Source organism: Silene latifolia, chromosome 7, assembly GCF_048544455.1.
Source record: "Silene latifolia isolate original U9 population chromosome 7, ASM4854445v1, whole genome shotgun sequence".
Classification (NCBI taxonomy): Eukaryota; Viridiplantae; Streptophyta; class Magnoliopsida; order Caryophyllales; family Caryophyllaceae; genus Silene; species Silene latifolia.
In genome coordinates, this window is record NC_133532.1 from 82,156,173 (window position 1) to 82,178,596 (window position 22,424).

Genomic DNA, 22,424 nt, shown 5'->3' on the forward strand with positions numbered 1-22,424 from the left:
TTATCCAATTGGTTCTCTACTTCATTTTGAAACTCTTTGAACTTGTCAAAAGCTTCACTCTTGTTCTTCATTAAGTAGACATACCCATATCTACTTAAGTCATCAGTAAAAGTAATGAAGTAGTGAAAACCTCCTCTAGCGGTGATGGTTAATGGTCCACACACATCCGTATGTATGAGAGCCAAAACCTCACTAGCTCGTGTCCCTTTTCCCGCAAAAGGTGCACGAGTCATCTTACCTAGAAGGCAAGACTCGCATGTACCATAAGATTTGAAACCAAAAGGTTTGAACACTTTTGATGAAGCAAGTCTCTTAATGCGTCTTTCGTTTATGTGGCCTAAACGACAATGCCAAAGGTAGGATTCGTTTGGATCACCCGTTTTGAGCTTTTTCGTTTCTACATGATAAACGTCATTAACATTATTTAAAACATAAATGCCTCCAATTGAAATGGCCTTGCCATAAACCACATCATTTAAAGAAAAATTACAACCATTGTCCTTAATCATAAAACAAAAGCCTTCCGCGTCTAACGCGGAAATAGAGATGATGTTCTTGGTTAAAGTTCGTACAAAATAACACTTATTTAAATACAACTCTAGACCACTAGCTAAAGTGAGCACATAGGTCCCCACGGAAACGGCCGCTACTCTAGCTCCATTGCCCATGCGGAGTTCCACATCACCTTTTGCTAGTGCTCGCACGTCCCTTAAACCCTGCAAATGATTACAAAGGTGAGAGCCACATCCGGTATCAAGTACCCAAGTGGAAGTGTAAGCATAATTAACGTCTATCATATAGAGAGAGGAAATCATACCAATAGGCGGCACACGCCCTTCCTTGAGATCCTCCAAGTATTTGTAACAACTCCTCCTATAATGCCCCTTCCCATTACAATGGAAACATTCGGCCTCGGAGAGTTTGACACTTTTTGCCTTGGGATTGCCATTCTCAACGGCCTTCTCCTTTCCCTTGTTATGTTTCTTTGACGATTTCTTAAATTGGGACTTTTCCTTCCCTTTTCCTTTCTTAACTCCAAGGGACATGTTGTTTAACTTCATGGTTAAAACATCCCCTTTGTCACTCCCACTAGCTTCCATATTCCTCTCCCCTTGGGTGAGGAGTGCATGAATTTCATAATAACTCTTATCCATGCCATTCATGTTGTAGTTCACCCTAAAGTGGGCAAACTTGGTGGGAAGTGAGTGGAGGATACGATCCACCACAAGAGTCTTAGGAATCTTACACCCTAGACGCTCTAGGATGTCGACATATTCGACCATTTTGAGTACATGGGGACCAACCTTTTGGCCCCTCTCAAGCTTAGCTTCAAAGAAGCGTGCCGCCGCATCGTATTGACGGACTTTAGGTGTTTGTGAAAACATAGTAATCATACGAGTGAATATCTCGTACGCATTTAAAGAAATGCATGAAAGCTTGAGCTTTGGGGACATCGACCATATCAACACATTCTTGATATCATTCGACATCCTCACATGGTCATCATAGGCGGTCCGCACCGCCGATGAAGCCTTTCGACCGGGCTCGATGGGAGGAGCATCGGTCAAGTAAGTGAGCACGTTGTCGGACAACGCGGCGCTTTTGATGTTGGATTCCCATTCAAGAAAGTTACTACCGTCATCTTTTAAGATACATTTGTCCATTACGGACCTTAACCATGAATCTTTGCCTAGTGAAGTAGTCGATGGAGTTGATGAAGTTGCCATTGCGAATTAAAATGCTACAACAAATAAGGAAATATTAACATCCATTGTTTTAAAAAATTACTTGTGAAAACATGTTTAACAAGTTTTAGCATTTATATAATTATCTCCCACTAAATTATATAAATGATTCCAAGACCCAAATTTTAAACAAAAATGAGCCTCGCTTGGGCGAAACATCCCATAATTGTGTAAATTCGGTAAGTTACGTTGACTAATTCTACCTCTAGAACTCTTGGTCGACGAATTTCCTTAAATCCATCTACTAGCCCCGGAACACAAGACCGTCTTATATCCCGTTGAGTCCAACAAATTTTGGCGTGTGATAACCGTTTACCATCATACTTACCCAAGGTAAAAAGAGAACACCCCGCTTGGGCGAGCGTGGCTCTAATGAACAAGAGATTCATAGGTGTTACTAATTGGTAAGGCTAATCTCAATTTTAGTTATGTGAGAGATCTTGTCAATTTTAGTCATAAATTCCCTATAAGTGAACTAAGTCGGTGAATGTAAATGACGTGAATTGACAACCGCAAAAATAAAATGCATGTGAATGGCGATTTGGGCATGCGCGAAAATAAAACAAGCAAGCAAGTAAGCATATGAATAATCCTAGTATGGCCACCTAGTTAATAAAAAACTAGTCTATTACATTTCGGAAACCAACTCCTTGGTCCCTTGCCTCTTCATTCCAAAAGTGGCTTCTTCTTGTGGGATTTGGAACACCTTCCAAAAATAGACTCCGTCTCGATGTAATCCGTCTTTTGGAAACGCCGGTAAGAATAACTATTACAATTGAATTACATAGCTATTCCTATTATACATTAATTAATAAAATATATAAAACTATTAATTAATTACAAACCGACGATACGAGATCGTATTTAATTTACAAACAAATCGCTATTCCCATTCATTTCGGGTAATAACGATTAAAATAAACTAGGCCATACTAGGTACAACAAGATAAATACTTTAAATAAATGACAATCATTGATTCAACTTAAATAAATATGCTTAAAATGCTGTAAAATGATGCCAAAATCGCCCTATCTATCAATCGTTGGTATCCATCTCGGTTTTTGTGGATTTACTCGATTTTTAATTTGTAAAAATCAATAATCAACTCTTAAATCTCATTTAAGTCAAAACTAATTTTCCAAACTATTTTGAACCTCAAAATTAGTCCTCACTAATTTTATGATGAAGAATTAGTTTGATTTGGTGATATTTTGCTAATTTAATCGGTAAAATCATAATTTTTAAGTAAAAATCCAAAATAATTGAAAGATTACCCAAAAAATTGAAACAAAAATTTTGAGTATTCTGGAACACTCCCAAGAACACCAAAATGTTAGAAAAAGTTCCCCAAAAATCGGATAAAATTTATGAAGAAAAAGATCGATATTTATCGGTTTTTAACCACTAAAACCAATAAACATCAAAACAAGGTGAAATAACATTTTATATTTTACTTTTAACTTTTAAATAATATTTTTAAATGTACATAAATTTATCAAGGGCAGGAACAATCGTTTCAAAATTATGATACATTTATTTTACTTTTATCTCATAAAATCAATAAACATGCAAAACTTCAAACCAACCCTCAAAATTTTGCATAGAATCTGTAGAAAACAAGCATGAAACACCATACAAATTTCATGATCCGAATCAACTTTTAACTATTTTTAGTCAATTCTTAACTAAAATACGGCATTTTGACTCGGTTTTCTACCAAAAATCATTAAAAATAGCAAAATAACTTGATAAATCACCAAACTTTACCACAAATCTTTTGAGATCAGTAGGTATGCATGCCCCAAAAATTTCGTGCTAAAACCTCTTCTAACATAATTTTTGAGTTTTTATAAATTATCTCATAATTTATTAATATGCTTAAAATCAACATGCAAATTACAAGTCTAAGCTCTGATACCACTTGAAAGATCATAGATCCTAATTAGACTCTCTAATTAAAAAATAAATTATCTCATAATATGTTCATTTAGTGATCTATGTAACATGCATGCAAATATAAAAACATAAAATTAAAGATTAAGGAAAAACAATTTCCTTACATTGATATTTATGGTAATATGGGCACAATCAAGATATCCTATCTTGATTGTTCTTGAGATTAAAACAAAAGGATGATCCTCCTATAAAAACTTTAAAAAAGAAAGTCTCCTTCAAGTTGCACCCAAGAACAAATCACCCAAATAATCTTACAAATATTAACTAGATATTTGTAAAACTAACCCTTGATAATATTTGTAATATTACTAACACTCTTAGTAATAATATTTTGATTACTAACTTCTTAGTAAATGATGTATAATAATTTTAGAGAGATAGACAATTGTTTTGTTCACATGCAAAAGTGAAGTAATGAAGTGTAGAAAAAATGAACAAAAGATGGAGTATAAAATGGAGGAAGTGGCGGGTGGAGGAGGTGGAGTGTAGGATTCATTTTTCTTATTTTATTGTCCAATACATTATGACACACATAATAATTACATGACAATTATGGAAGAAAAATAAGCAAAGTGTAATGATCCTGATCATCCACTACCTCCATTTACACGGTCCAATGTCCCATTTACGGGTCCATTTTGGTTCTTATATTTGTCGCACAAATACGTGTAAATTTTATTTAAACATCGTTTCATGTTTAAATGTTTCCAATTAATTCGTCCAAATCACTCCGTAAATATACGTGTACCGCTACACATATTATTTATGTACTAATATTAATCACATTAATTAATTAGTACAATTTTAGTGAATTAACAATTAATTAAGTAAAACCCGTCTCCCAAAATTTATTATTCAATTATCGCATAATTAAATAATAACTGCCGTGCCTCCAGTTCGCAACTCGAAATCTCTCTAAAATAATCAACTAACCTCTTAGTCTGTAAATCAAGGGACTAAATAAATTGTATTTCATACAATTAATTAGTTATCAATTGGGGTTCGTTCCTATAGGTGTGACCGAAAGGGGTCAGTTGATCACCGCCGTCTCACGACAATAACGTCAAACTCTAGTCAGCCAACCATTATCGATTTACGTTAATCAACTGACGCGGATCAAATAATTAAATATCTGATGATATTCCTTTAATGAGATTTATTATGTAAACGCACTATTGTGGAGGACACTAACTCCAACATGAAAAAGTTCCCGGATCTTTGAGCTTTAGAGGGGAACTCCCTTGAAGAATAGCACTACTCACTTTGGTAAAGGCAATAGTCTCCAACTTTCGGATGGATTTATTCTTGGTAAGAATATCCTTCATGTACTTTACATAAGCCAGAACATGATTAATCAATTCCGTGAATGGGATTGAGACTTCTAAGTTCTTCACAATTTCCATGAACTTTACAAGGTGCTCATCAAGCTTAGGCTTAGCTTGGCGACTTGGGAATGGAAGTCTAATCACAATAGGCTACTTATCGACATTCTTAGCCTTTTCTTCATTTCTCTTCTTTGAAAGTTCATTGGTAGTAGCCTCTACTTCCTTATAGTTCTCCACAACTCTTTGCTTGCTACTATCATCCACAATATCTTCATCAATTGACCTCTTTGGCCCCTCATATATTGTACCACCCCTCAAATGGATAGCACTAACCGTTTTATGTCTTGGGGGTGGGGGGGGGGGGGGGGGTTACCTTGAGGAGGTAATTGCCCCTTTTGTCTTTGGGAGCTACAAGATGCTAGTTGAGTCATTTGAGTTTCTAACATTTTGGTGTGGGCAAGTATGTTATTTATGGTGGTTTCTTTAGCTTGGCTATCTTTTCGCATTTGGGTGAATAATTCTTGTTGGTTCTTTAGCATTTGGAGGACCGCTTTTTGAACATCAAAGCTTTGGTCATTGAATTGGTTGTAGGAAGGTTGATTTTGATATCCTTGGCTTGGGTTGAAAAAGGGTCTTTGAGTTTGATTTCTCATTGGAGGGGGGGTGTATGTTGGTTGAGGATTTTGAACATTTTGGCTCTTGTATGAGAGATTTGGATGGAATTTGGTATTCTCATTATAGTAGTTGGAATAAAGGGTGCCATTCTTGTATGCTTGGAAAGCATTCACTTGTTCATTTGTTCCCCTACATTCGTTTTGATCATGTCCCAAGGTTCCACAACTTTCACATACTCCATTTGGAATTGAGGATGATGCCATCATAGCATTGACATGTTGTTTGGGTGATTTGGAAGCTTCATCAAGCTTAGCCATAGCCTTCTCAAACTTCAAGTTGATGGTGTCGATATGAGCACTTAGTCGAGCACCCAATTGTGTGATGGAATCTACCTCATGCTTTCCTCCTCTAGTGGCCATTCGAGGCCTACTATATTGGGAATTATGAACCGCCATATCTTCGATTTTGGCCCATGTTTGGTTGTCATCAACTTCGGTGAGCCTCCCGTTGGATCCCATATTAAGCACATTGCGTGAGTCTTCATATAAGCCATTCCAAAACTGTTGAACAAGGAACCACTCACTAAGTCTATGGTGTGGACAAGAACGACAAGTGTCCTTAAATCTCCCCCATGCTTCATATAATGATTCCTCATCCCTTTGCTTGAACCCGGTGATTTGGGCCCTTAACATGTTAGTCTTCTCTGGAGGATAGAATTTCTTGTAGAAGGCAAGTGCTAGCTTCTTCCATGAATAAATACCAAGCGTAGCCTTGTCTAGGCTCTTCAACCATTGCTTTGCAGTTCCAATCAAGGAAAAAGGGAACAACACCCACCGAATTTGATCTTGAGTAACTTCGGTTTGAGAAATTGCATCACAATAGTCACAAAAAGTCTCCATATGTAAATGAGGATCTTCACTAGGCATCCCTCCAAATTGACTTCTCTCAACTAATTGTATGAATGCGGATTTGGCAATGAAATTGCCGATTAAATGTGGTGGTGTAGGAGTACCGTTTTGTAAGTTCTCCTCAGTTGGTACGGAATGAGATGAAAATTTAGGCATTATTGGTTGATTTTGTGGTTGGTTTGGAATTGGGTTATCCTCTCCTTCTCTTGCAAAAGGGTTGACAAACGCAATGTTATTTGGTTGAATGTCCAAAATCTCTCCAATACCCAAAACTCTTGAAGTACCCCTAGCAACTCTTCTGTTGTTGGTTAAGGTCCTTCCAATCTCGAGATCAATAGGTAATGGATTATCATGTGATCTCCTAGTCATGCAAAATATCAAACAACTAGAAAATAATTAGAACAACCTTGAGGAGATTGACTTCCCCAAGGTAAAGAAAGACACAACTAAAAACAATAAACAAAAATCAAATCAATTGAACACCGTCCCCGGCAACGGCGCCATTTTTTGCCGATGTAGTCGTTATTTCAACCAAAACAATATTTATATTTTTACAAAGTACTCTTAGTAAAGTGATAAGCAAAGGTCGGATCCCAAGGGATGGGTGTCAATTTAAGATTTCAATTGCAAGTAGTTGTGTCTTAGGGTGTCACAAATTTGGGTTGAGATGAGATGTAATCTAAACTAATCAACAAGATGAATGAAAACAAAGTAAAGCAATAAAACGGATTTGTAAACAATTGATTAAGGGCACTAGGGTGTCATGGGTTCATAAGGGAATCATGGAAATAGATCATACAAACATGTTCCCAAATAGATGCAAGCAACTTATTGTTGTGATGGAATCGAGTTAGTGTATATCTTACAATTCCTAGGAAGATTTAGGTCCCGGAGTCGAGTCGATCAAGACTTTACAACACCTACAAGTCGACTTAGTCTCTTCCTATTCAACTCTATGCATGGTCTAACAAGGCTTGAGTTGGCTTATATCTTACAAGCCTCATTGAAAAGATAAGAGATGGGTAAAAAATGCAAGGTTTCATAGTCTAGCATTTTATCAAACATAATATGTGCATAAGTTGGAATCACAACAAGCAAGCAACTAATTATGGAAGCATATAAAATTAAGCATAGATATAATCTCATGATTGATTCCCCTAATTCCCCATTAACCCTAGCTAAGAGACTACTCACTCATGATCAAGTTTAACATGCTAATAAGGATGTCAATCATATTAACAAAGCAAAACATGATGAATAAGTAATGTAAATAACAATAATTAAGCAAAGGTAAAAAGGGATTATACCAACTTGAGATGATCCAAATATAAAGCAAAGAATAATAGAAGGAAACTTGATGATTGATGGAGAGTTGTCAATCCTCCAATAAACCCCAAATAATCTTCTAATTACCTAACTAAAACTAAGAACAATTGAGAGATTAAGGAAAGATTAAAATGTGATTAATATTGAAATGTGTATTACAACTTGGATTAAGACTAAATTAAGAGATTAGAATGAGATTAGGACTTGATTCTAAGGTTGATGATAATCTAGGTAGTACAATAGGGTATTTATACTAAAATTATGTACAAGGATTAGGGTTACTAAGGGCTTAAATGACAATTAAGACCCTAAGAGAAGGTCGATGATTTGCAAATCCCGAGGGACATGCGTGGCCTGAGTAGCAACTCCCGAGGGACATGCGCGCCCTGGCTTGAAGTATGCTCGGGTCTGTAAGGAAATCCACGCGGATTGAACCTTGGGACGCCCGGATCCTGGGCTGGGACGCTCGTCCTGAGCTCGGGACGCCCGGATCTTGGGACAAGGTTCCTTCTCTTATTCTTGGCTACCTCACAATCCGTGGGGACTGTCTTAGGGACGCAAGGATCTTCATCATTGCCCATTTCACTTGATTTATTTGCTTAGACCTTTAGTGTTGGTCTCCTCTTCGATGCTTGGTTATTAGATACGATCCATTTAGCTCCATAAATGCAAGGCTATCAATCATCTCCTACCAAGGACACAAAACCTCAAAGAATATGCAAAATAGGGAACTAAAGATAAGAAATAATGACCCTAATAGTTGCTAGAAAGCATGGGAACGAGGTTAATTCGGGGACTAAATGTGCTCAAATATGAGTCACATCATGTTGACACAGCTCCTCCTTGTGGCTATTCGGGCTGTTTTACCTAAACATGTTAGACAAGTGATCATTAAGCTTTGCAGATTCTTTAGAGCAATTAATGCCAAGGACATTGATCCGAAGTCTTTAAATGAGCTACAAGCTGATATTATTGTGACACTTTGCGCACTTGAAATGTACTTTCCCATCAGTTTTTTCGACATTATGGTTCACTTAATCATTCATTTGGTTAGAGAAATTAAACTTTGTGGCCCGGTGTTCCTCAGAAACATGTGGGCTATGAAGCGAGAGATGGGGATGTATAAGAGGCGTGTGAAGAATTGGTATCGACCTGAGGCTAGCATTGTTTAAGCAACTATTGCTTGTGAGATATTTGGATTTTGACAAGATTACTTTACCAGTGTGAAATCTATCGAACTCCCTACCTTTAGGCACGAGGGACGACTTCAAGGGAAGGGTACTTTAGGAAAAAAGTTTATTACAGTTAACCGTGTTTGTTTTGATAATGCACATATGTATGTTTTGCCTTAATAAAAAGACACAATCCATATTTAATTGATCATTTTGCCTAATAAAAAGACAAAATCCACATAAACGTGAAGGTTGGTTGGTAAGTGAACACAATCCGACATTTATACACTGGTTTAAAGAAAAGGTGATGACAGAGTTGTCAAACATAACACATGACCTAAGTGAGAACTTAAGATGGTTAGCATATGGTCCCAAGCTCACTATCATGTCTTATGAAGGGTATGATATCAATGGGTTCTGCTTTTACACAAGTCGTCAGGATGCGAAAAGTACGATGCAAAATAGCGGCGTTACAGTCAGTTGAATATGTAGGAAAGGGTAAACAGCCTGTAGATATAACAAAGCCTTATTATGGGCTAATTGAAGACATATGGGAGCTTGATTATCATGATTTTTTAGTACCCTTATTTCGATGTAAGTGGGCCGATTGTGATAAGGGAGTTAATGTTGATGATATGGGTTTCACTTTAGTAGATTTCAATTTTCTAGGTCACAAAGACGACCTCAATATTCTAGCGTCTCAAGCAAAGCAAATTTTCTATATTGAGGATCCTTTAAACAAGAAACGGTCATTTGTTCGTAATGGTAAAAGACGCATTCTTGGCGTAGATGGTGTTGTTGATGAAGAAGAGTATGATCAAGTTGATGAAATTTCTCCTTTTTCGACCACTTGCCAAAATGTGCAAGTACTACGTGACGAAGTCTATGTACGAGATGACCATGACGAGGGATTATGTTTTGATAACTCCAAATAATAGATAATATCCTTCGCTGATTTTTGAACGAGTTTGTAGACGATTATGTCATTATGTCATTTGCGCTATAATTATTTGAACTGAGATTTTTTATATGAAGCAATGTTATCAGCTAATTATATTTGAACTGCATTTATTTTCGTTATTCATCGTCTTTTACTAATTGATGACCCGTTTATCTTTATGTTCATTTTCTGAATTTTTTTATTAGGCTGTTATTTGAACCTCCAATGCTGCTGCCATTTATGTTGAGGTTATTTTTCTTCATTTATTCATACGACGTCGTAATCAGTTTCTTTCTTCATTCGTTTCATCATTTCATTTTCTATATCTAGTCTTTCTCCTTCTAAAATCTCTTTAAGATGTGTAATGCGTTAAAAAAACAAGCTCTTCGACAGTCACTTTGGCCATCACTCACTCCGACAAACACAATCATCAGTGAGTTTGTTTCTTCATATTTGATTGGTGATTTAAAATTCCAATTCATTTCTTATATCGCAACCTAGGGTTTTCGTTTGATTTTGCTTTTGATTCTGCTTATCAAATGCCAACTTCTCCAACGACAATGATACGTAAAATGCTTACCTCCTAGTCTTGTTCAACTTTGCATACTCGATCAAGTCTAATGCTTTTTGTTATTACTACATACTCATTGGTACTACTTACTCATGTATTAGTATTGTGGTATTTTATTGTCTATTAGCTCAAAAGGTAGAGCATTGTGCTTGCACAAGGTGTGGGTTCGAATCCCACATAGACGAATAAACATAAGTAATCGTAGTTATTGTATAGAAAGAGCAGTTATTTAATAGAGTAACGCAAGTTATTGTATGGAGTAAGAGTAGTTATTTGAGTTATTGTATTTGTATAGAGTAACAATAGTTATTGCATAAAGTAAGAGTAGTTATTTAATAGAGTAACACTAGTTATTGTATTGAAAGAATAATATCTAAGATATTGTTCTTGGGATATATATTGTATTATATGTAATCTAGTTATATAAGTAAAGTGTATAATATAGTTACCTATCTTGTAGGAAATAATATAGGAGGTAGAAGATTTGATATAGTTGAGCATTGTATATAAGGTAGAGTTGTACGTTCCTTTGAATAATAAGAAAAGTTATCGTCCTCCTCATTCCGCTGTCATTAGGTTTTCACATGGTATCGTGAGCATAAATCGATCCAAACATATTTTTTTAAGCCGACTTCATCATGGTAGGAGAGGACGGCAAATCATCAAAGGGATCTGGTCCAAAGACCATTCCCATAACATCACCTTTATACCTTCACCCATCTGACAATCCAAATCTTAATGTTACGCAAATCTTTTTCGATGGAAATAATTATGATTTGTGGGCGGAAGCCGTCAAGAATGGACTCGATGCCAAAAACAAATTGGCATTCATCGAAGGAAAGGTAAAAAAACCAGTCAATTCAGACGATGAGGAAAGGTAAACAAATTGTAATGCTATGATAAGGGCGTGGCTTCGGAACGTAATTGATCCGTGGCTACATGCTAGCATATCGTTCTCTCAGCCAGTAAGTGAAATTTGAAGAGAATTGGCCGATAGATATGCGGCAGGGAATGCACCCCATGTTCATCAATTAAAAACTGAGTTGAATGAATGCAAGCAAGGAGGGGATTCCATTGTTGAATACTACACACATCTCAAAACAATTTGGGATGAATTGGCAAACTATAGCAAGGCTAAGGACTGTACCTGTGGAGCAGCTGCCTCGTTGCTAAAGGAACGAGAAGAGGAGAAAGTATATCAATTCCTAATGGGATTGGACTCTAAATTGTATGGAAACATACGATCTAATTTATTGATGGAAGACCCGATTACCACTCTTACGCGCGCGTATGCTCTGATGCTTAAAGAGGAACGACATGTCTCCTTGACCAAAGTTAAGGAAGAGAGAAATGATGCAGCTATGGCGGTTCGACATCATGGCACTGGAAGAGGAAGGAATACCAGTTACAAATCAGAAAGTGAGGAAGAAAATAAGCCACCAAAGTGCAATTATTGTGGGAAGTTTTACCATAAGGAGGAGGATTGTTATGATAAACATGGTTATGAGGGAGTGAAGGCTCGAGAAAGGGGACGAGGAAGAAGAGGTGGCAGCTCTGGACGTGGTGGTTATGGCCGAGGCAGAGGTCGGGGACGCAACAATTACCAAGCAAATGCAGTTGGTGGAAGCTTTGGAACGAAAGATGGCGGATCCTCGAAACAGAATGTGCCATTCTTGGATGAAGAAATTGTTCGACTTCGAAGCTTCATCATGGCCAGTCCAGAAGGTGTCGATAAGTCGCAAGGTATGAAATTTACAATTAATGTTGAGTGGTTGATAGACAGTGGATCGTCACACCACATGACAGGACGCCGCGACATTCTGGAGAATGTTTGGGTTGAAGACGAGTCCACAGTTAGCTTGCCAGACGGAAGAAAAGTTACTGCAAATGTTCATGGACAAGTAAAATTAAATGAGAATTTTGTTTTGAAGGACGTATTGTTTGTACCAACTCTGACTTGCGACCTTATCTCGGTGAAACAATTGATAAATGAAAACAATTGCGTAATAACATTTTATTCCGACTATTGTGAAATGCAGGACCGGACTTCGAAGATGAACATTGGACGGGGTGAGTATCGTGAGGGAGTTTATTACTATCGATCAATAAAACAACAATCGACGGCACAAGTGACGGTTTCCAAGGAAGCACGGGTGTGGCACAGACGATTGGGACACCCTTCCAAAAATATTTTTGCTCGTTTTTCTCCTTTAGTTGGCTGTGATTTGCATTGGACTACCGATGAGGTTTGCGATTCATGTTGTAGGGCTAAACAAACTCGTAATTCTTTTGCTATTAACAATAAGAAATGTGGTGAATTGTTTGGTTTGATACATTGTGATATTTGGGGTTCATATCGAGTTGCTAGCTTGACACGAGCACATTATTTTCTGACCATAGTTGACGACCATAGTCGAGGGGTATGGATTTATCTCATGAAAATAAAAGTGACGCAGGAGATTACCTTAAAATGTTTTGTTAAATGGTGAAAACACAATTTGAAACACATGTTAAAACCATTCAAAGCGATAATGGGACGGAATTGTTGTCTGGTGATATGCAATGTTACTATAAAGAAAATGGAATTTGGTTTCGAACTAGTAATGTAGATACACCAAAACAAAATGGTCGAGTCGAGAGGAAACATCGACATATCCTAGAAAAAGCATGAGCTCTACGGTTTCAAGGGGGGTTGCCACGACATTTTTGGGGAGAATGTGTAATGACAGCTGCGTATTTAATAAATAGGACTCCCACACCTTTATTAGACGGAAAAACACCCTATGAAATCTTATATCACAAGAAACCCAATCTTGAAAATTTAAAATTTCTAGGATGCCTATTGATACCTGTCGAAGTGAGTACCAAAAATAATATTTATAATTTCCAAACTACAACTAGCAAGCGGTAGTAAGGGTCGATCCACAGGGAGGTAGGGAATTTATAGTTGATTTCAATTCTAGTCTTAACGGTAACAGTGAGGGGGTTTTGATGAGAATTATAACTAAATCTAATGACATAAACTAAATAAACGAATAATAGTAGCAAAAGAGGTAAACAATGATAAAAGAAAAGCTAAGACGGTCGGTTCACTATAGCTGCGATGGCACAAAATCCTAGGTAACTTCGAAATACGGTCGCGAAGGATGGGGAAAACAAGTCCTCTCGGTCCATGTTAAATAGTAGCTACCTCTCGGCCTATGCTACTAATCCCTAAGTCTCATTAATACTAACTCTCGTTCTTGACTAATGATTCCTAATGCAAACCAAATCACGTTATCTCTCGATCTTACCAATTTAGTCGTTTTAATTCGTTAATTATTGTCCATTCCTATCTCTCGATCTACGGGATGGTCAAGTTTAAGCATCTATCAAGTCTCCTCTCGGTCTCATTGAAAGATAAAGCACTTAACGAAACAAACAAAGCAAAACCAGACGCTGAAAGTCGATCGATCGACCAGCTACCCCAGTCGATCGACCAACCGGCTCAGTCGACCGACTAGATAAGCCAGTCGATCGACCAAGCCCTAATGCGAGGTCACCTATTCTAATGCCATCTACGCCATAGATCCCCTACATCTTAGCGGAGTTGATTTAGCTAGACATAACAACGATAATAACAACAATGAAATTCGTGATTAAAGCATAAGAATTCATAATTGAAACACAAGAATAATTAAAGTGCATAAAACTAAATCTAGGGTTCCGGGATTCTAACTACACAATTCTAATACTAACAATGAAATAAAGCAATACCGAAAATAAAGAGCAAGAAAATACCGAATTGAATAGCAAGAAAGCAAATCCGAGAGCCAAACAAGAACTTTATCGAATAAACTAAAAATAATGAATGTGAATTATGCTAAACTCGAGACCTAATGTCTCTCCTCTAAAACGGATCACTATTCTGAAAACATAGGTTAGTTATATAGGAATATCACGCACTCTTATTCCTAAACCTAAGAATACATTGGGCTTTCTAATTCTCGATCTTTTAATTTGCGCTCAGCTCGCGTGGTGGTCGATCGACCACTGAGGCCAGTCGATCGACCAAAGGTGCTGTACAGAATTGCATTCTGACGGATTCTGCAGCGCGCACCGATCTTAAAACAGCTGCCACTTCTTCGTTACTTGGTCAAATCAGGCGTTCTACGCGGCGTTGGAAAGCTAAGAGGATAAGCTTTCATCTCCAATTGGAAGTACTCGATTATCAGCTCTAGAACTCGAGATATAGCCATTTTAAGCAGCCTTCAATGTCGAGAAGCACTTCTTCGCTTGTTAAACTCGTACGCACCCATGCTTTTGCTATCTTTAGGCCTTGAAACGCGCACCAAGTTCGCTTCCCGAGTCTTTACTCCGTGTCAAATGCAATGCTAAGTACTTAGGGACGGATTCAGCTTATTTTTCGCTGAAATCTTCACATTTCTGCAATAATGTACAAAAACACGAAAGTAGAAGGAAATAGGGAGAATAGTAGCATAAACTACATAACTGAGCTCTGAAATGCGTGTAAAATGAGGTGTAAAACATCATATAAATGACACGCATTAAACTTCCCCAAACCAAACCCTTGCTTGTCCCCAAGCAAGAACTAGACTCGATCCTAAAACCTAATGGAACGAGTTCAATCTCAGAGCGAATTGGAAACTGTCAAGCCTAAACCAATTTAATGCAATAACCAACAATCAATTAGCAATGTGAATCATGCAAACGAGTTATGTAGTCGTTAAAAACTACTGAACCGTCAACTGTAGAGACTTATCAAATTGGACTCTCACGGGTCGCTCAAATCACTCAAATAAGCACAGGTGAATAATGTATAAGATAGAAAGAAGTAATTTTGTAGTGACTCTCACCTAACTACGACCTATAAGAACATGCCTGCAATCTAATATGAAAATAATCTCTACAACCGTACATATGCATTCCAACCAAACAAATGACCATGACACATGCCGAGGTATATATGGGATATGTGAGGTATGGGTAAGAAGAGGCAAAACATTTTATGGAAAAGTGGAGGTATAGATGATCAAGCTAGTACCTAAACAAAACCATATGACAACATCCAACTTCTTGCTCAAAAGCAACAATAAAACCGGTGCTAATTAGAAGCACAAATCTCACAATCTCCATAAAAATCAATCAACTCCCTATAAGATATAAATGCAACGTGGGAGCAAAAATCGCCATTTAATAAGGACTTTGAATCATGCGAATTGATTTTTCTTTCTTTTCTCGGATCTCAGTCGATCGACCAATGAGTCCAGTCGATCGACCGTTTCAAACAGTACAGCACTCTTTTTTTCTTTTTCGAATCATTTTTTTTTCTTTGTATTTTCTGTCCCTTTTCTTTTCAACTTCCTCAATTCTTTTTCCTCCTTCATTCTTTTCCCAACATCATCTCAATGAGAGCATATAACCAAACCGCAATAAACATATTCCCAAAAACTAAGACTACTAGCTTGACAAAGGCAGGCTAAATATAGGATGTAGTTAAGGGACAAAAGGCTAAATTTGGCTATGAGAGGCTCATTGGTAAAATGAGAAAAGGGGACCTCTACCACATGTGTCAACAAACCACAAACCGAATGCATACAGGTATTAAGCAGATTAAGTTCATATTTATGCACATTTATGTAACATGTCTCATAAGGAGTAACTACTCACATTCCTAAATAAACTGGTCATGAATGACGCCAGTTATAAGCTCTAAACCTCAGAAAATGATGTAGTTTGCCAAAAATCTAAGTCAAGTCTCAAGTTAAGCAAATAATTAACGAAAACTCGTAGATATGCACTTATACGATTCTACTAATAACATGTCGATTAGCAAGGCTTAGGCATAAACAAATGTAAATGCAATGTCATCATGGAAATACTACCGTTCCGACTCGACCTATATGCTAAAGTAAACGTGCAATTTATGGAAATTTTTGAAATTTTTTGAATTTTTTTAGATTTTGGTATATATGAGGGAAAATAAATAACAATGCAAGACAAAATTGTAAACGTGAATGCAAGCAAATGAAAAGCAACGCAAAACCCTTCCCCAAACCAAATCACACAATGTCCCCATTGTGCAAAATCATGTGATGAAATAAACAAAGGAAATGGGAATTTGCGTAAAATGAATAAATAAAAATGACATAAAGTAAGGACTCAGAAACTCACAAGACTTTAAGCGCAGCAAAAGGAAACCTCCCCAAACCAGCGTGAACTAGGAGGTTTCAGTAGCCAGCAGTGCTACCATAAGTACCTGAAAAGAGACAAAAGTACCGCGCATAAAATCGAGAAAACAATAATGAAGCGGTAATTATGTGCAAAAATAAGAAAAACAGAGAAAATCAGAAATTAAGCGGAGAATAAAGTGAAGGGAATACTCCCTTGACTCCGCAAATTGACCAAACACAGCAGGGGAATGATCGAAAACAGGTACATCAGCTCTGGGTGGTCGATCGACCACATCACTCAGTCGATCGACCAAGGTGAACAGCAACAGGAGCTTCTGGAATTCGCAGCCCAGTCGATCGACCATAGGTTCAGTCGATCGACTGGAAAACATGCTGTAACTTTCTGATTTCGTCTAATTAACTCAATAAGTTGAGCTAACATGGTCTATAAACCTGCAAATACACATAATAACGCGCCCAAAATTTGCGCTAAACCCAAAATTATAGTCTAAAGTCTTTAAAATCCAAGCACACGACTAAGAGTTTTTATTTCTAAACAACTATGAAGTTTTTATTCAAAACAAAAACAAAACACATCCGGGTTGCCTCCCGGCTAGCGCTGATTTCAGACCGGTCCCGCTCGACCTCTTTTTCTTCAGCCAGCTTACTCTAATGTAGCCCAATCAAAACAACTCAAGGCTCTCAAAGAACCTATCATACATTCGCGCATGTGCTACAAAACCGTAAGTAGCACCATAATATAGTAAAAACATAGGAAATTAAAATGCAAAATCGTTTAAGTCTAACAAATTTCCTATGACAGCTCCCAAAATTGTCCACAAAGCTATTCTGCCCTCCAGCTAAGGGCGGAATATAAAAGCTCAAGTTAACCACAGGTGGAGAATTAACGAACCCAAGTGCATACGACTCAATAATAACGCGAGTAGAATTAAAATGCTCTGACGGGTATGAAATGTGAGGTGGAGGAGTCTGGTCAACTAAGGGAGAAGGTGGATAATCGTCCCAAATGCATGGGATAGCAAAGTCAAATGGGTCAATGGGGTCTCCTAAAATAGGCTCATCATCGATATCATCATAAGTATCCCATTTAACCTCTAGACTATCACTCTCCTCATCGCTATACTCGTCAAGATGGAGGTTCTCGAAGAGAGCCTCGAAATCGTCCTCACTAACATTGCAAGAATCATAAAGGGGTTCTAGACTATCCTCATAAAAAGGATTATCAACCACGCTAATGGTCTCCTCTATGTCTCCGTCGGTATTTCCTAGATTGGTTTCTAAGGTCTCACCCACCCCCTCATCTGAGTCAACATGAAGAGAAAAAGTAGGATTAAGAGATTCAGTAGCAAACCAATTAAAGAATTCTAATACCTCAATTACGGGGATTCCTTCGAAATCCCACTTACCTATAGACTCGAGGTATGCTCGCGTAGGGTCATTCATATGCTTGGACAATAGTGCGAAGATATTTGGAGATCAGAAAAGGCGTCTCGTCTGGGCTCAATAAACTCCCAAAGTCTGGCTAAATAAACACCAAAGATTTCATCCTCTTCCTGTGGAAAACTCAGAACATGAAACATGAGAACTGTCTCAAGGAACCGAAGTTCCCTGAGACTAAAGAAAGAAAGACTAAAATTAAAGACAACTAAAACTAGCGCTGCCTCTCCGGCAACGGCGCCAAAATTTGATACCTGTCGAATTGAGTACCAAAAATAATATTTATAATTTCCAAACTACAACTAGCAAGTGGTAGTAAGGGTCGATCCACAGGGAGGTAGGGCATTTATAGTTGATTTCAATTCTAGTCTTAACGGTAACAGTGAGGGGGTTTTGATGAGAATTATAACTAAATCTAATGACATAAACTAAATAAACGAATAATAGTAGCAAAAGAGGTAAACAATGATAAAAGAAAAGCTAAGACGGTCGGTTCACTATAGCTGCGATGGCACAAAATCCTAGGTAACTTCGAAATACGGTCGCGAAGGATGGGGAAAACAAGTCCTCTCGGTCCATGTTAAATAGTAGCTACCTCTCGGCCTATGCTACTAATCCCTAAGTCTCATTAATACTAACTCTCGTTCTTGATTAATGATTCCTAATGCAAACCAAATCACGTTATCTCTCGATCTTAGCAATTTAGTCGTTTTAATTCGTTAATTATTGTCCATTCCTATCTCTCGATCTACGGGATGGTCAAGTTTAAGCATCTATCAAGTCTCCTCTCGGTCTCATTGAAAGATAAAGCACTTAACGAAACAAACAAAGCAAAACCAGACGCGAAGTCAGTCGATCGACCAGCTACCCCAGTCGATCGACCAACCGGCTCAGTCGACCGACTAGATAAGCCAGTCGATCGACCAAGCCCTAATGCGAGGTCACCTATTCTAATGCCATCTACGCCATAGATCCCCTACATCTTAGCGGGGTTGATTTAGCTAGACATAACAACGATAATAACAACAATGAAATTCGTGATTAAAGCATAAGAATTCATAATTGAAACACAAGAATAATTAAAGTGCATAAAACTAAATCTAGGGTTCCGGGATTCTAACTACACAATTCTAATACTAACAATGAAATAAAGCAATACCGAAAATAAAGAGCAAGAAAATACCGAATTGAATAGCAAGAAAGCAAATCCGAGAGCCAAACAAGAACTTTATCGAATAAACTAAAAATAATGAATGTGAATTATGCTAAACTCGAGACCTAATGTCTCTCCTCTAAAACGGATCACTATTCTGAAAACATAGGTTAGTTATATAGGAATATCACGCACTCTTATTCCTAAACCTAAGAATACATTGGGCTTTCTAATTCTCGATCTTTTAATTTGCGCTCAGCTCGCGTGGTGGTCGATCGACCACTGAGGCCAGTCGATCGACCAAAGGTGCTTTGTCTGACTGCATTCGACGGATTCTCGCAGCGCACCGATCTTAAAACAGCTGCCATTTCTTCGTTACTTGGTCAAATCAGGCGTTCTATGCGGCGTTGGAAAGCTAAGAGGATAAGCTTTCACCTCCAATTGGAAGTACTCGATTATCAGCTCTAGAACTCGAGATATAGCCATTTTAAGCAGCCTTCAATGTCGAGAAGCACTTCTTCGCTTGTTAAACTCGTACGCACCCATGCTTTTGCTATCTTTAGGCCTTGAAACGCGCACCAAGTTCGCTTCCCGAGTCTTTACTCCGTGTCAAATGCAATGCTAAGTACTTAGGGACGGATTCAGCTTATTTTCCGCTGAAATCTTCACATTTCTGCAATAATGTACAAAAACACGAAAGTAGACGGAAATAGGGAGAATGGTAGCATAAACTACATAACTGAGCTCTGAAATGCGTGTAAAATGAGGTGTAAAACATCATATAAATGACACGCATCACCGATGTTATGCTCATAATAAAGATACAATCCGAGATAAATTTGGCGAACGTGGAAAAAGGTGTGTTTTTATAGGATACCCTCATAGCAAAAAGGGATGGAAACTTTATGACTTACAAGATAAAAGAGATTTTGTGTCTCGTGACGTCATTTTCTATGAGCACGTTTACCCTTATTTATTTTCGGGCAATGACTCTTTATCACAACATGAGGATGAAGTGGTTTTAGGATCGAATAAGGGAGAGAATCTTGTCTTCGATCAATGTATTGTGGATGATATACCTCATGTTGTGAGGGGGAGTAATGATGAGTCAGAAGAAGTAGAGACATGTGAGCTCGATTTAGCCGAAACAGGAACCACCATTGGTCAAGCAATGGAAACTGATGATGTAGCAAGAAACAATGCTGAAGAGGAAAATGATAATAGGAATAGTGAGGTGCAAACTGAAGGGCAGAATGCCGAAGTATTAGGTCGAGGTGCGCGAGAAAAATTTGAGCCGGCTTGGAAGAAGGATTATTATTGTAAGTCGACGAGAATAATTCCCACGAAATACGATGCTCACCACGCACAATCGACATCTTCACAGTCAGGTACGCACAATCGACATCTCACAGGGCTTTCTTAGCAAAGTTGGATGAAAATTGTGAGCCTAGCCACTATTATCAGGCAGCGAAAGACTCAAAATGGCGGGAAGCAATGAGTAAAGAAATTGAAGCCTTGGAGAAAAATGGAACTTGGAATATAGTTTTACTGCCAAAAGGTAAGAAACCCATTGGTTGTAAATGGGTATACAAGATCAAATATAGAGCAGACGGAACAGTGGAGCGATATAAAGCGAGGCTAGTAGCACAAGGTTTTACTCAAGTGGAGGGAATAGATTTTCACGAAACTTATGCACCGGTCGTAAAAATGACTAGTGTACGATGCTTATTAGCTGTTGCCGTGATAAAAGGATGGTTTATCGAACAATTGGATGTAAACAACGCATTTTTATATGGAGACCTAGAAGAAGAGGTCTATATGCGGGTTCCACAGGGCTTCGAAAGGAAAGGGGAGAACAAAGTGTGCAAGTTAATGAAGTCAATTTACGGTTTGAAACAAGCTTCACGTAATTGGTTTGCAAAGTTGACGGTCTCAATGAAGAAATACGGGTTTGTTCAATCTCTTGCAAACTACTCATTGTTCACCTTGAATCGTGATGGTATTTTCATTGCAGTGTTGGTATATGTAGACGATATGATCGTCGTTAGCAATGACAGGAAGGAATGTGCAAAATTCAAATATTTTCTTGACGAAAAATTTGGCATAAAGGACTTGGGAAAGCTCAAATATTTTTTGGGTATAGAAGTGGAGCATGGCAAGGAAGGTTTGTTCTTGAATCAACGTAAATATGCCGTGAGTATTGTTGAAGAAACCGGGATGAAGGGAGCCAAGACGGCCTGTACACCCATCCAGCAAAGACACGGTTTGGCCTTGGCAAGAGGATACGTCCTTAAGGACGTCATGAAGTATCGACGTTTGGTTGGAAGGTTAGTATATTTGACAATCACAAGACCCGGCCTCGTGTATGCGGTACATATTCTTTCGCAATTTATGAATGAGCCTCGTAAGGAGCATTGGGAAGCGGGTTTGAGAGTTGTACGATACATTAAACGAAACCCAAGCAAAGGTATTTCTTTCAAGAAGAATTCGGAGTTCCAAATCAAAGGGTATTGTGATTCGGATTATGCTAGTTGTCCATTGACAAGGCGTTCATTGAGTGGCTATTTTGTTGCGTTAGGTGGTATACCTATCTCGTGGAGGGTCAAAAAGCAAAACACAGTAGCACTTTCGACAGCTGAAGCAGAGTATCGGGCCATGGCAAAACTGGCGAGTGAGCTCGTGTGGATTAAGTCTTTTATGGCTTCGCTAGGTGTTTTTCATACACAGCCAATGAAAGTATTTTGTGATAATCAAGCGGCCATACACATAGCGAGAAATCCTGTTTTTCATGATCGTACGAAACATATAGAAATAGATTGCCATTTTTGTACGTCAGTATTTGGTGTCAAAAGTTATTGAAACGTTTCACATTCGAAGTAAGGAGCAAATAGCGGATCTTTTCACCAAGGCGCTTGGAGGAGAATTGTTTGATCATTTACAATACAAGTTGGAACTCGGATTACCGAGAGCTCCAACTTGAGGGGGAGTGAAAGAATAATATCTAAGATATTGTTCTTGGGATATATATTGTATTATATGTAATCTAGTTATATAAGTAAAGAGTATAATATAGTTACCTAT

General features: G+C 38.0%; 2 protein-coding genes and 1 non-coding gene across 4 annotated transcripts; 2 read left to right on the top strand and 1 right to left on the bottom strand.

Annotated features, from left to right (window-relative positions):
• Positions 1 to 445: 445 nt before the first annotated feature.
• LOC141591160 (uncharacterized) lies at positions 446 to 4,116 on the bottom strand. 2 transcript variants are annotated; one of them, XM_074411560.1, is made up of 3 exons: positions 3,807 to 4,116; positions 818 to 2,511; positions 446 to 716 (listed from the first exon to the last, which is right to left on the bottom strand). In XM_074411560.1, exons 2-3 carry the CDS (start codon positions 1,725 to 1,727, stop codon positions 682 to 684), a joined length of 945 nt encoding a protein of 314 aa, XP_074267661.1. In that variant the 5' UTR covers positions 1,728 to 2,511; positions 3,807 to 4,116; the 3' UTR covers positions 446 to 681. The 2 variants fall into 2 exon arrangements, with proteins under 2 accessions (XP_074267661.1, XP_074267660.1); XM_074411559.1 differs by having other exon boundaries at positions 818 to 1,741; positions 3,807 to 4,107.
• Positions 4,117 to 6,226: 2,110 nt separating this feature from the next.
• Positions 6,227 to 6,334, top strand: LOC141593310 (small nucleolar RNA R71). The gene has a single exon (XR_012521404.1). It is a non-coding gene; the product is annotated as a small nucleolar RNA R71 (small nucleolar RNA).
• Positions 6,335 to 11,197: 4,863 nt separating this feature from the next.
• Positions 11,198 to 22,202, top strand: LOC141590293 (uncharacterized). The gene is made up of 5 exons (XM_074410894.1): positions 11,198 to 11,436; positions 11,557 to 12,460; positions 12,599 to 12,629; positions 20,216 to 20,617; positions 20,728 to 22,202. Exons 1-5 carry the CDS (start codon positions 11,198 to 11,200, stop codon positions 22,200 to 22,202), a joined length of 3,051 nt encoding a protein of 1,016 aa, XP_074266995.1.
• The last annotated feature ends 222 nt before the right edge of the window (positions 22,203 to 22,424 follow it).

What these genes read in the sequence shown, in the direction of transcription:
- LOC141590293 (XM_074410894.1), top strand. Translation starts at nt 11,198, where the DNA reads ATGGTAGGAGAGGACGGCAAATCATCAAAGGGATCTGGTCCAAAGACC. An exon ending in CTGCAAATGTTCATGGACAA is followed by an intron (nt 12,461 to 12,598) that starts GTAAAATTAAAT and finishes TGTGAAATGCAG; the next exon opens with GACCGGACTTCGAAGATGAA. An exon ending in GAAGATGAACATTGGACGGG is followed by an intron (nt 12,630 to 20,215) that starts GTGAGTATCGTG and finishes GTGTTTTTATAG; the next exon opens with GATACCCTCATAGCAAAAAG.
- LOC141591160 (XM_074411560.1), bottom strand. Translation starts at nt 1,727, where the DNA reads ATGGCAACTTCATCAACTCCATCGACTACTTCACTAGGCAAAGATTCA. An exon ending in AGGGCGTGTGCCGCCTATTG is followed by an intron (nt 717 to 817) that starts GTATGATTTCCT and finishes AATCATTTGCAG; the next exon opens with GGTTTAAGGGACGTGCGAGC.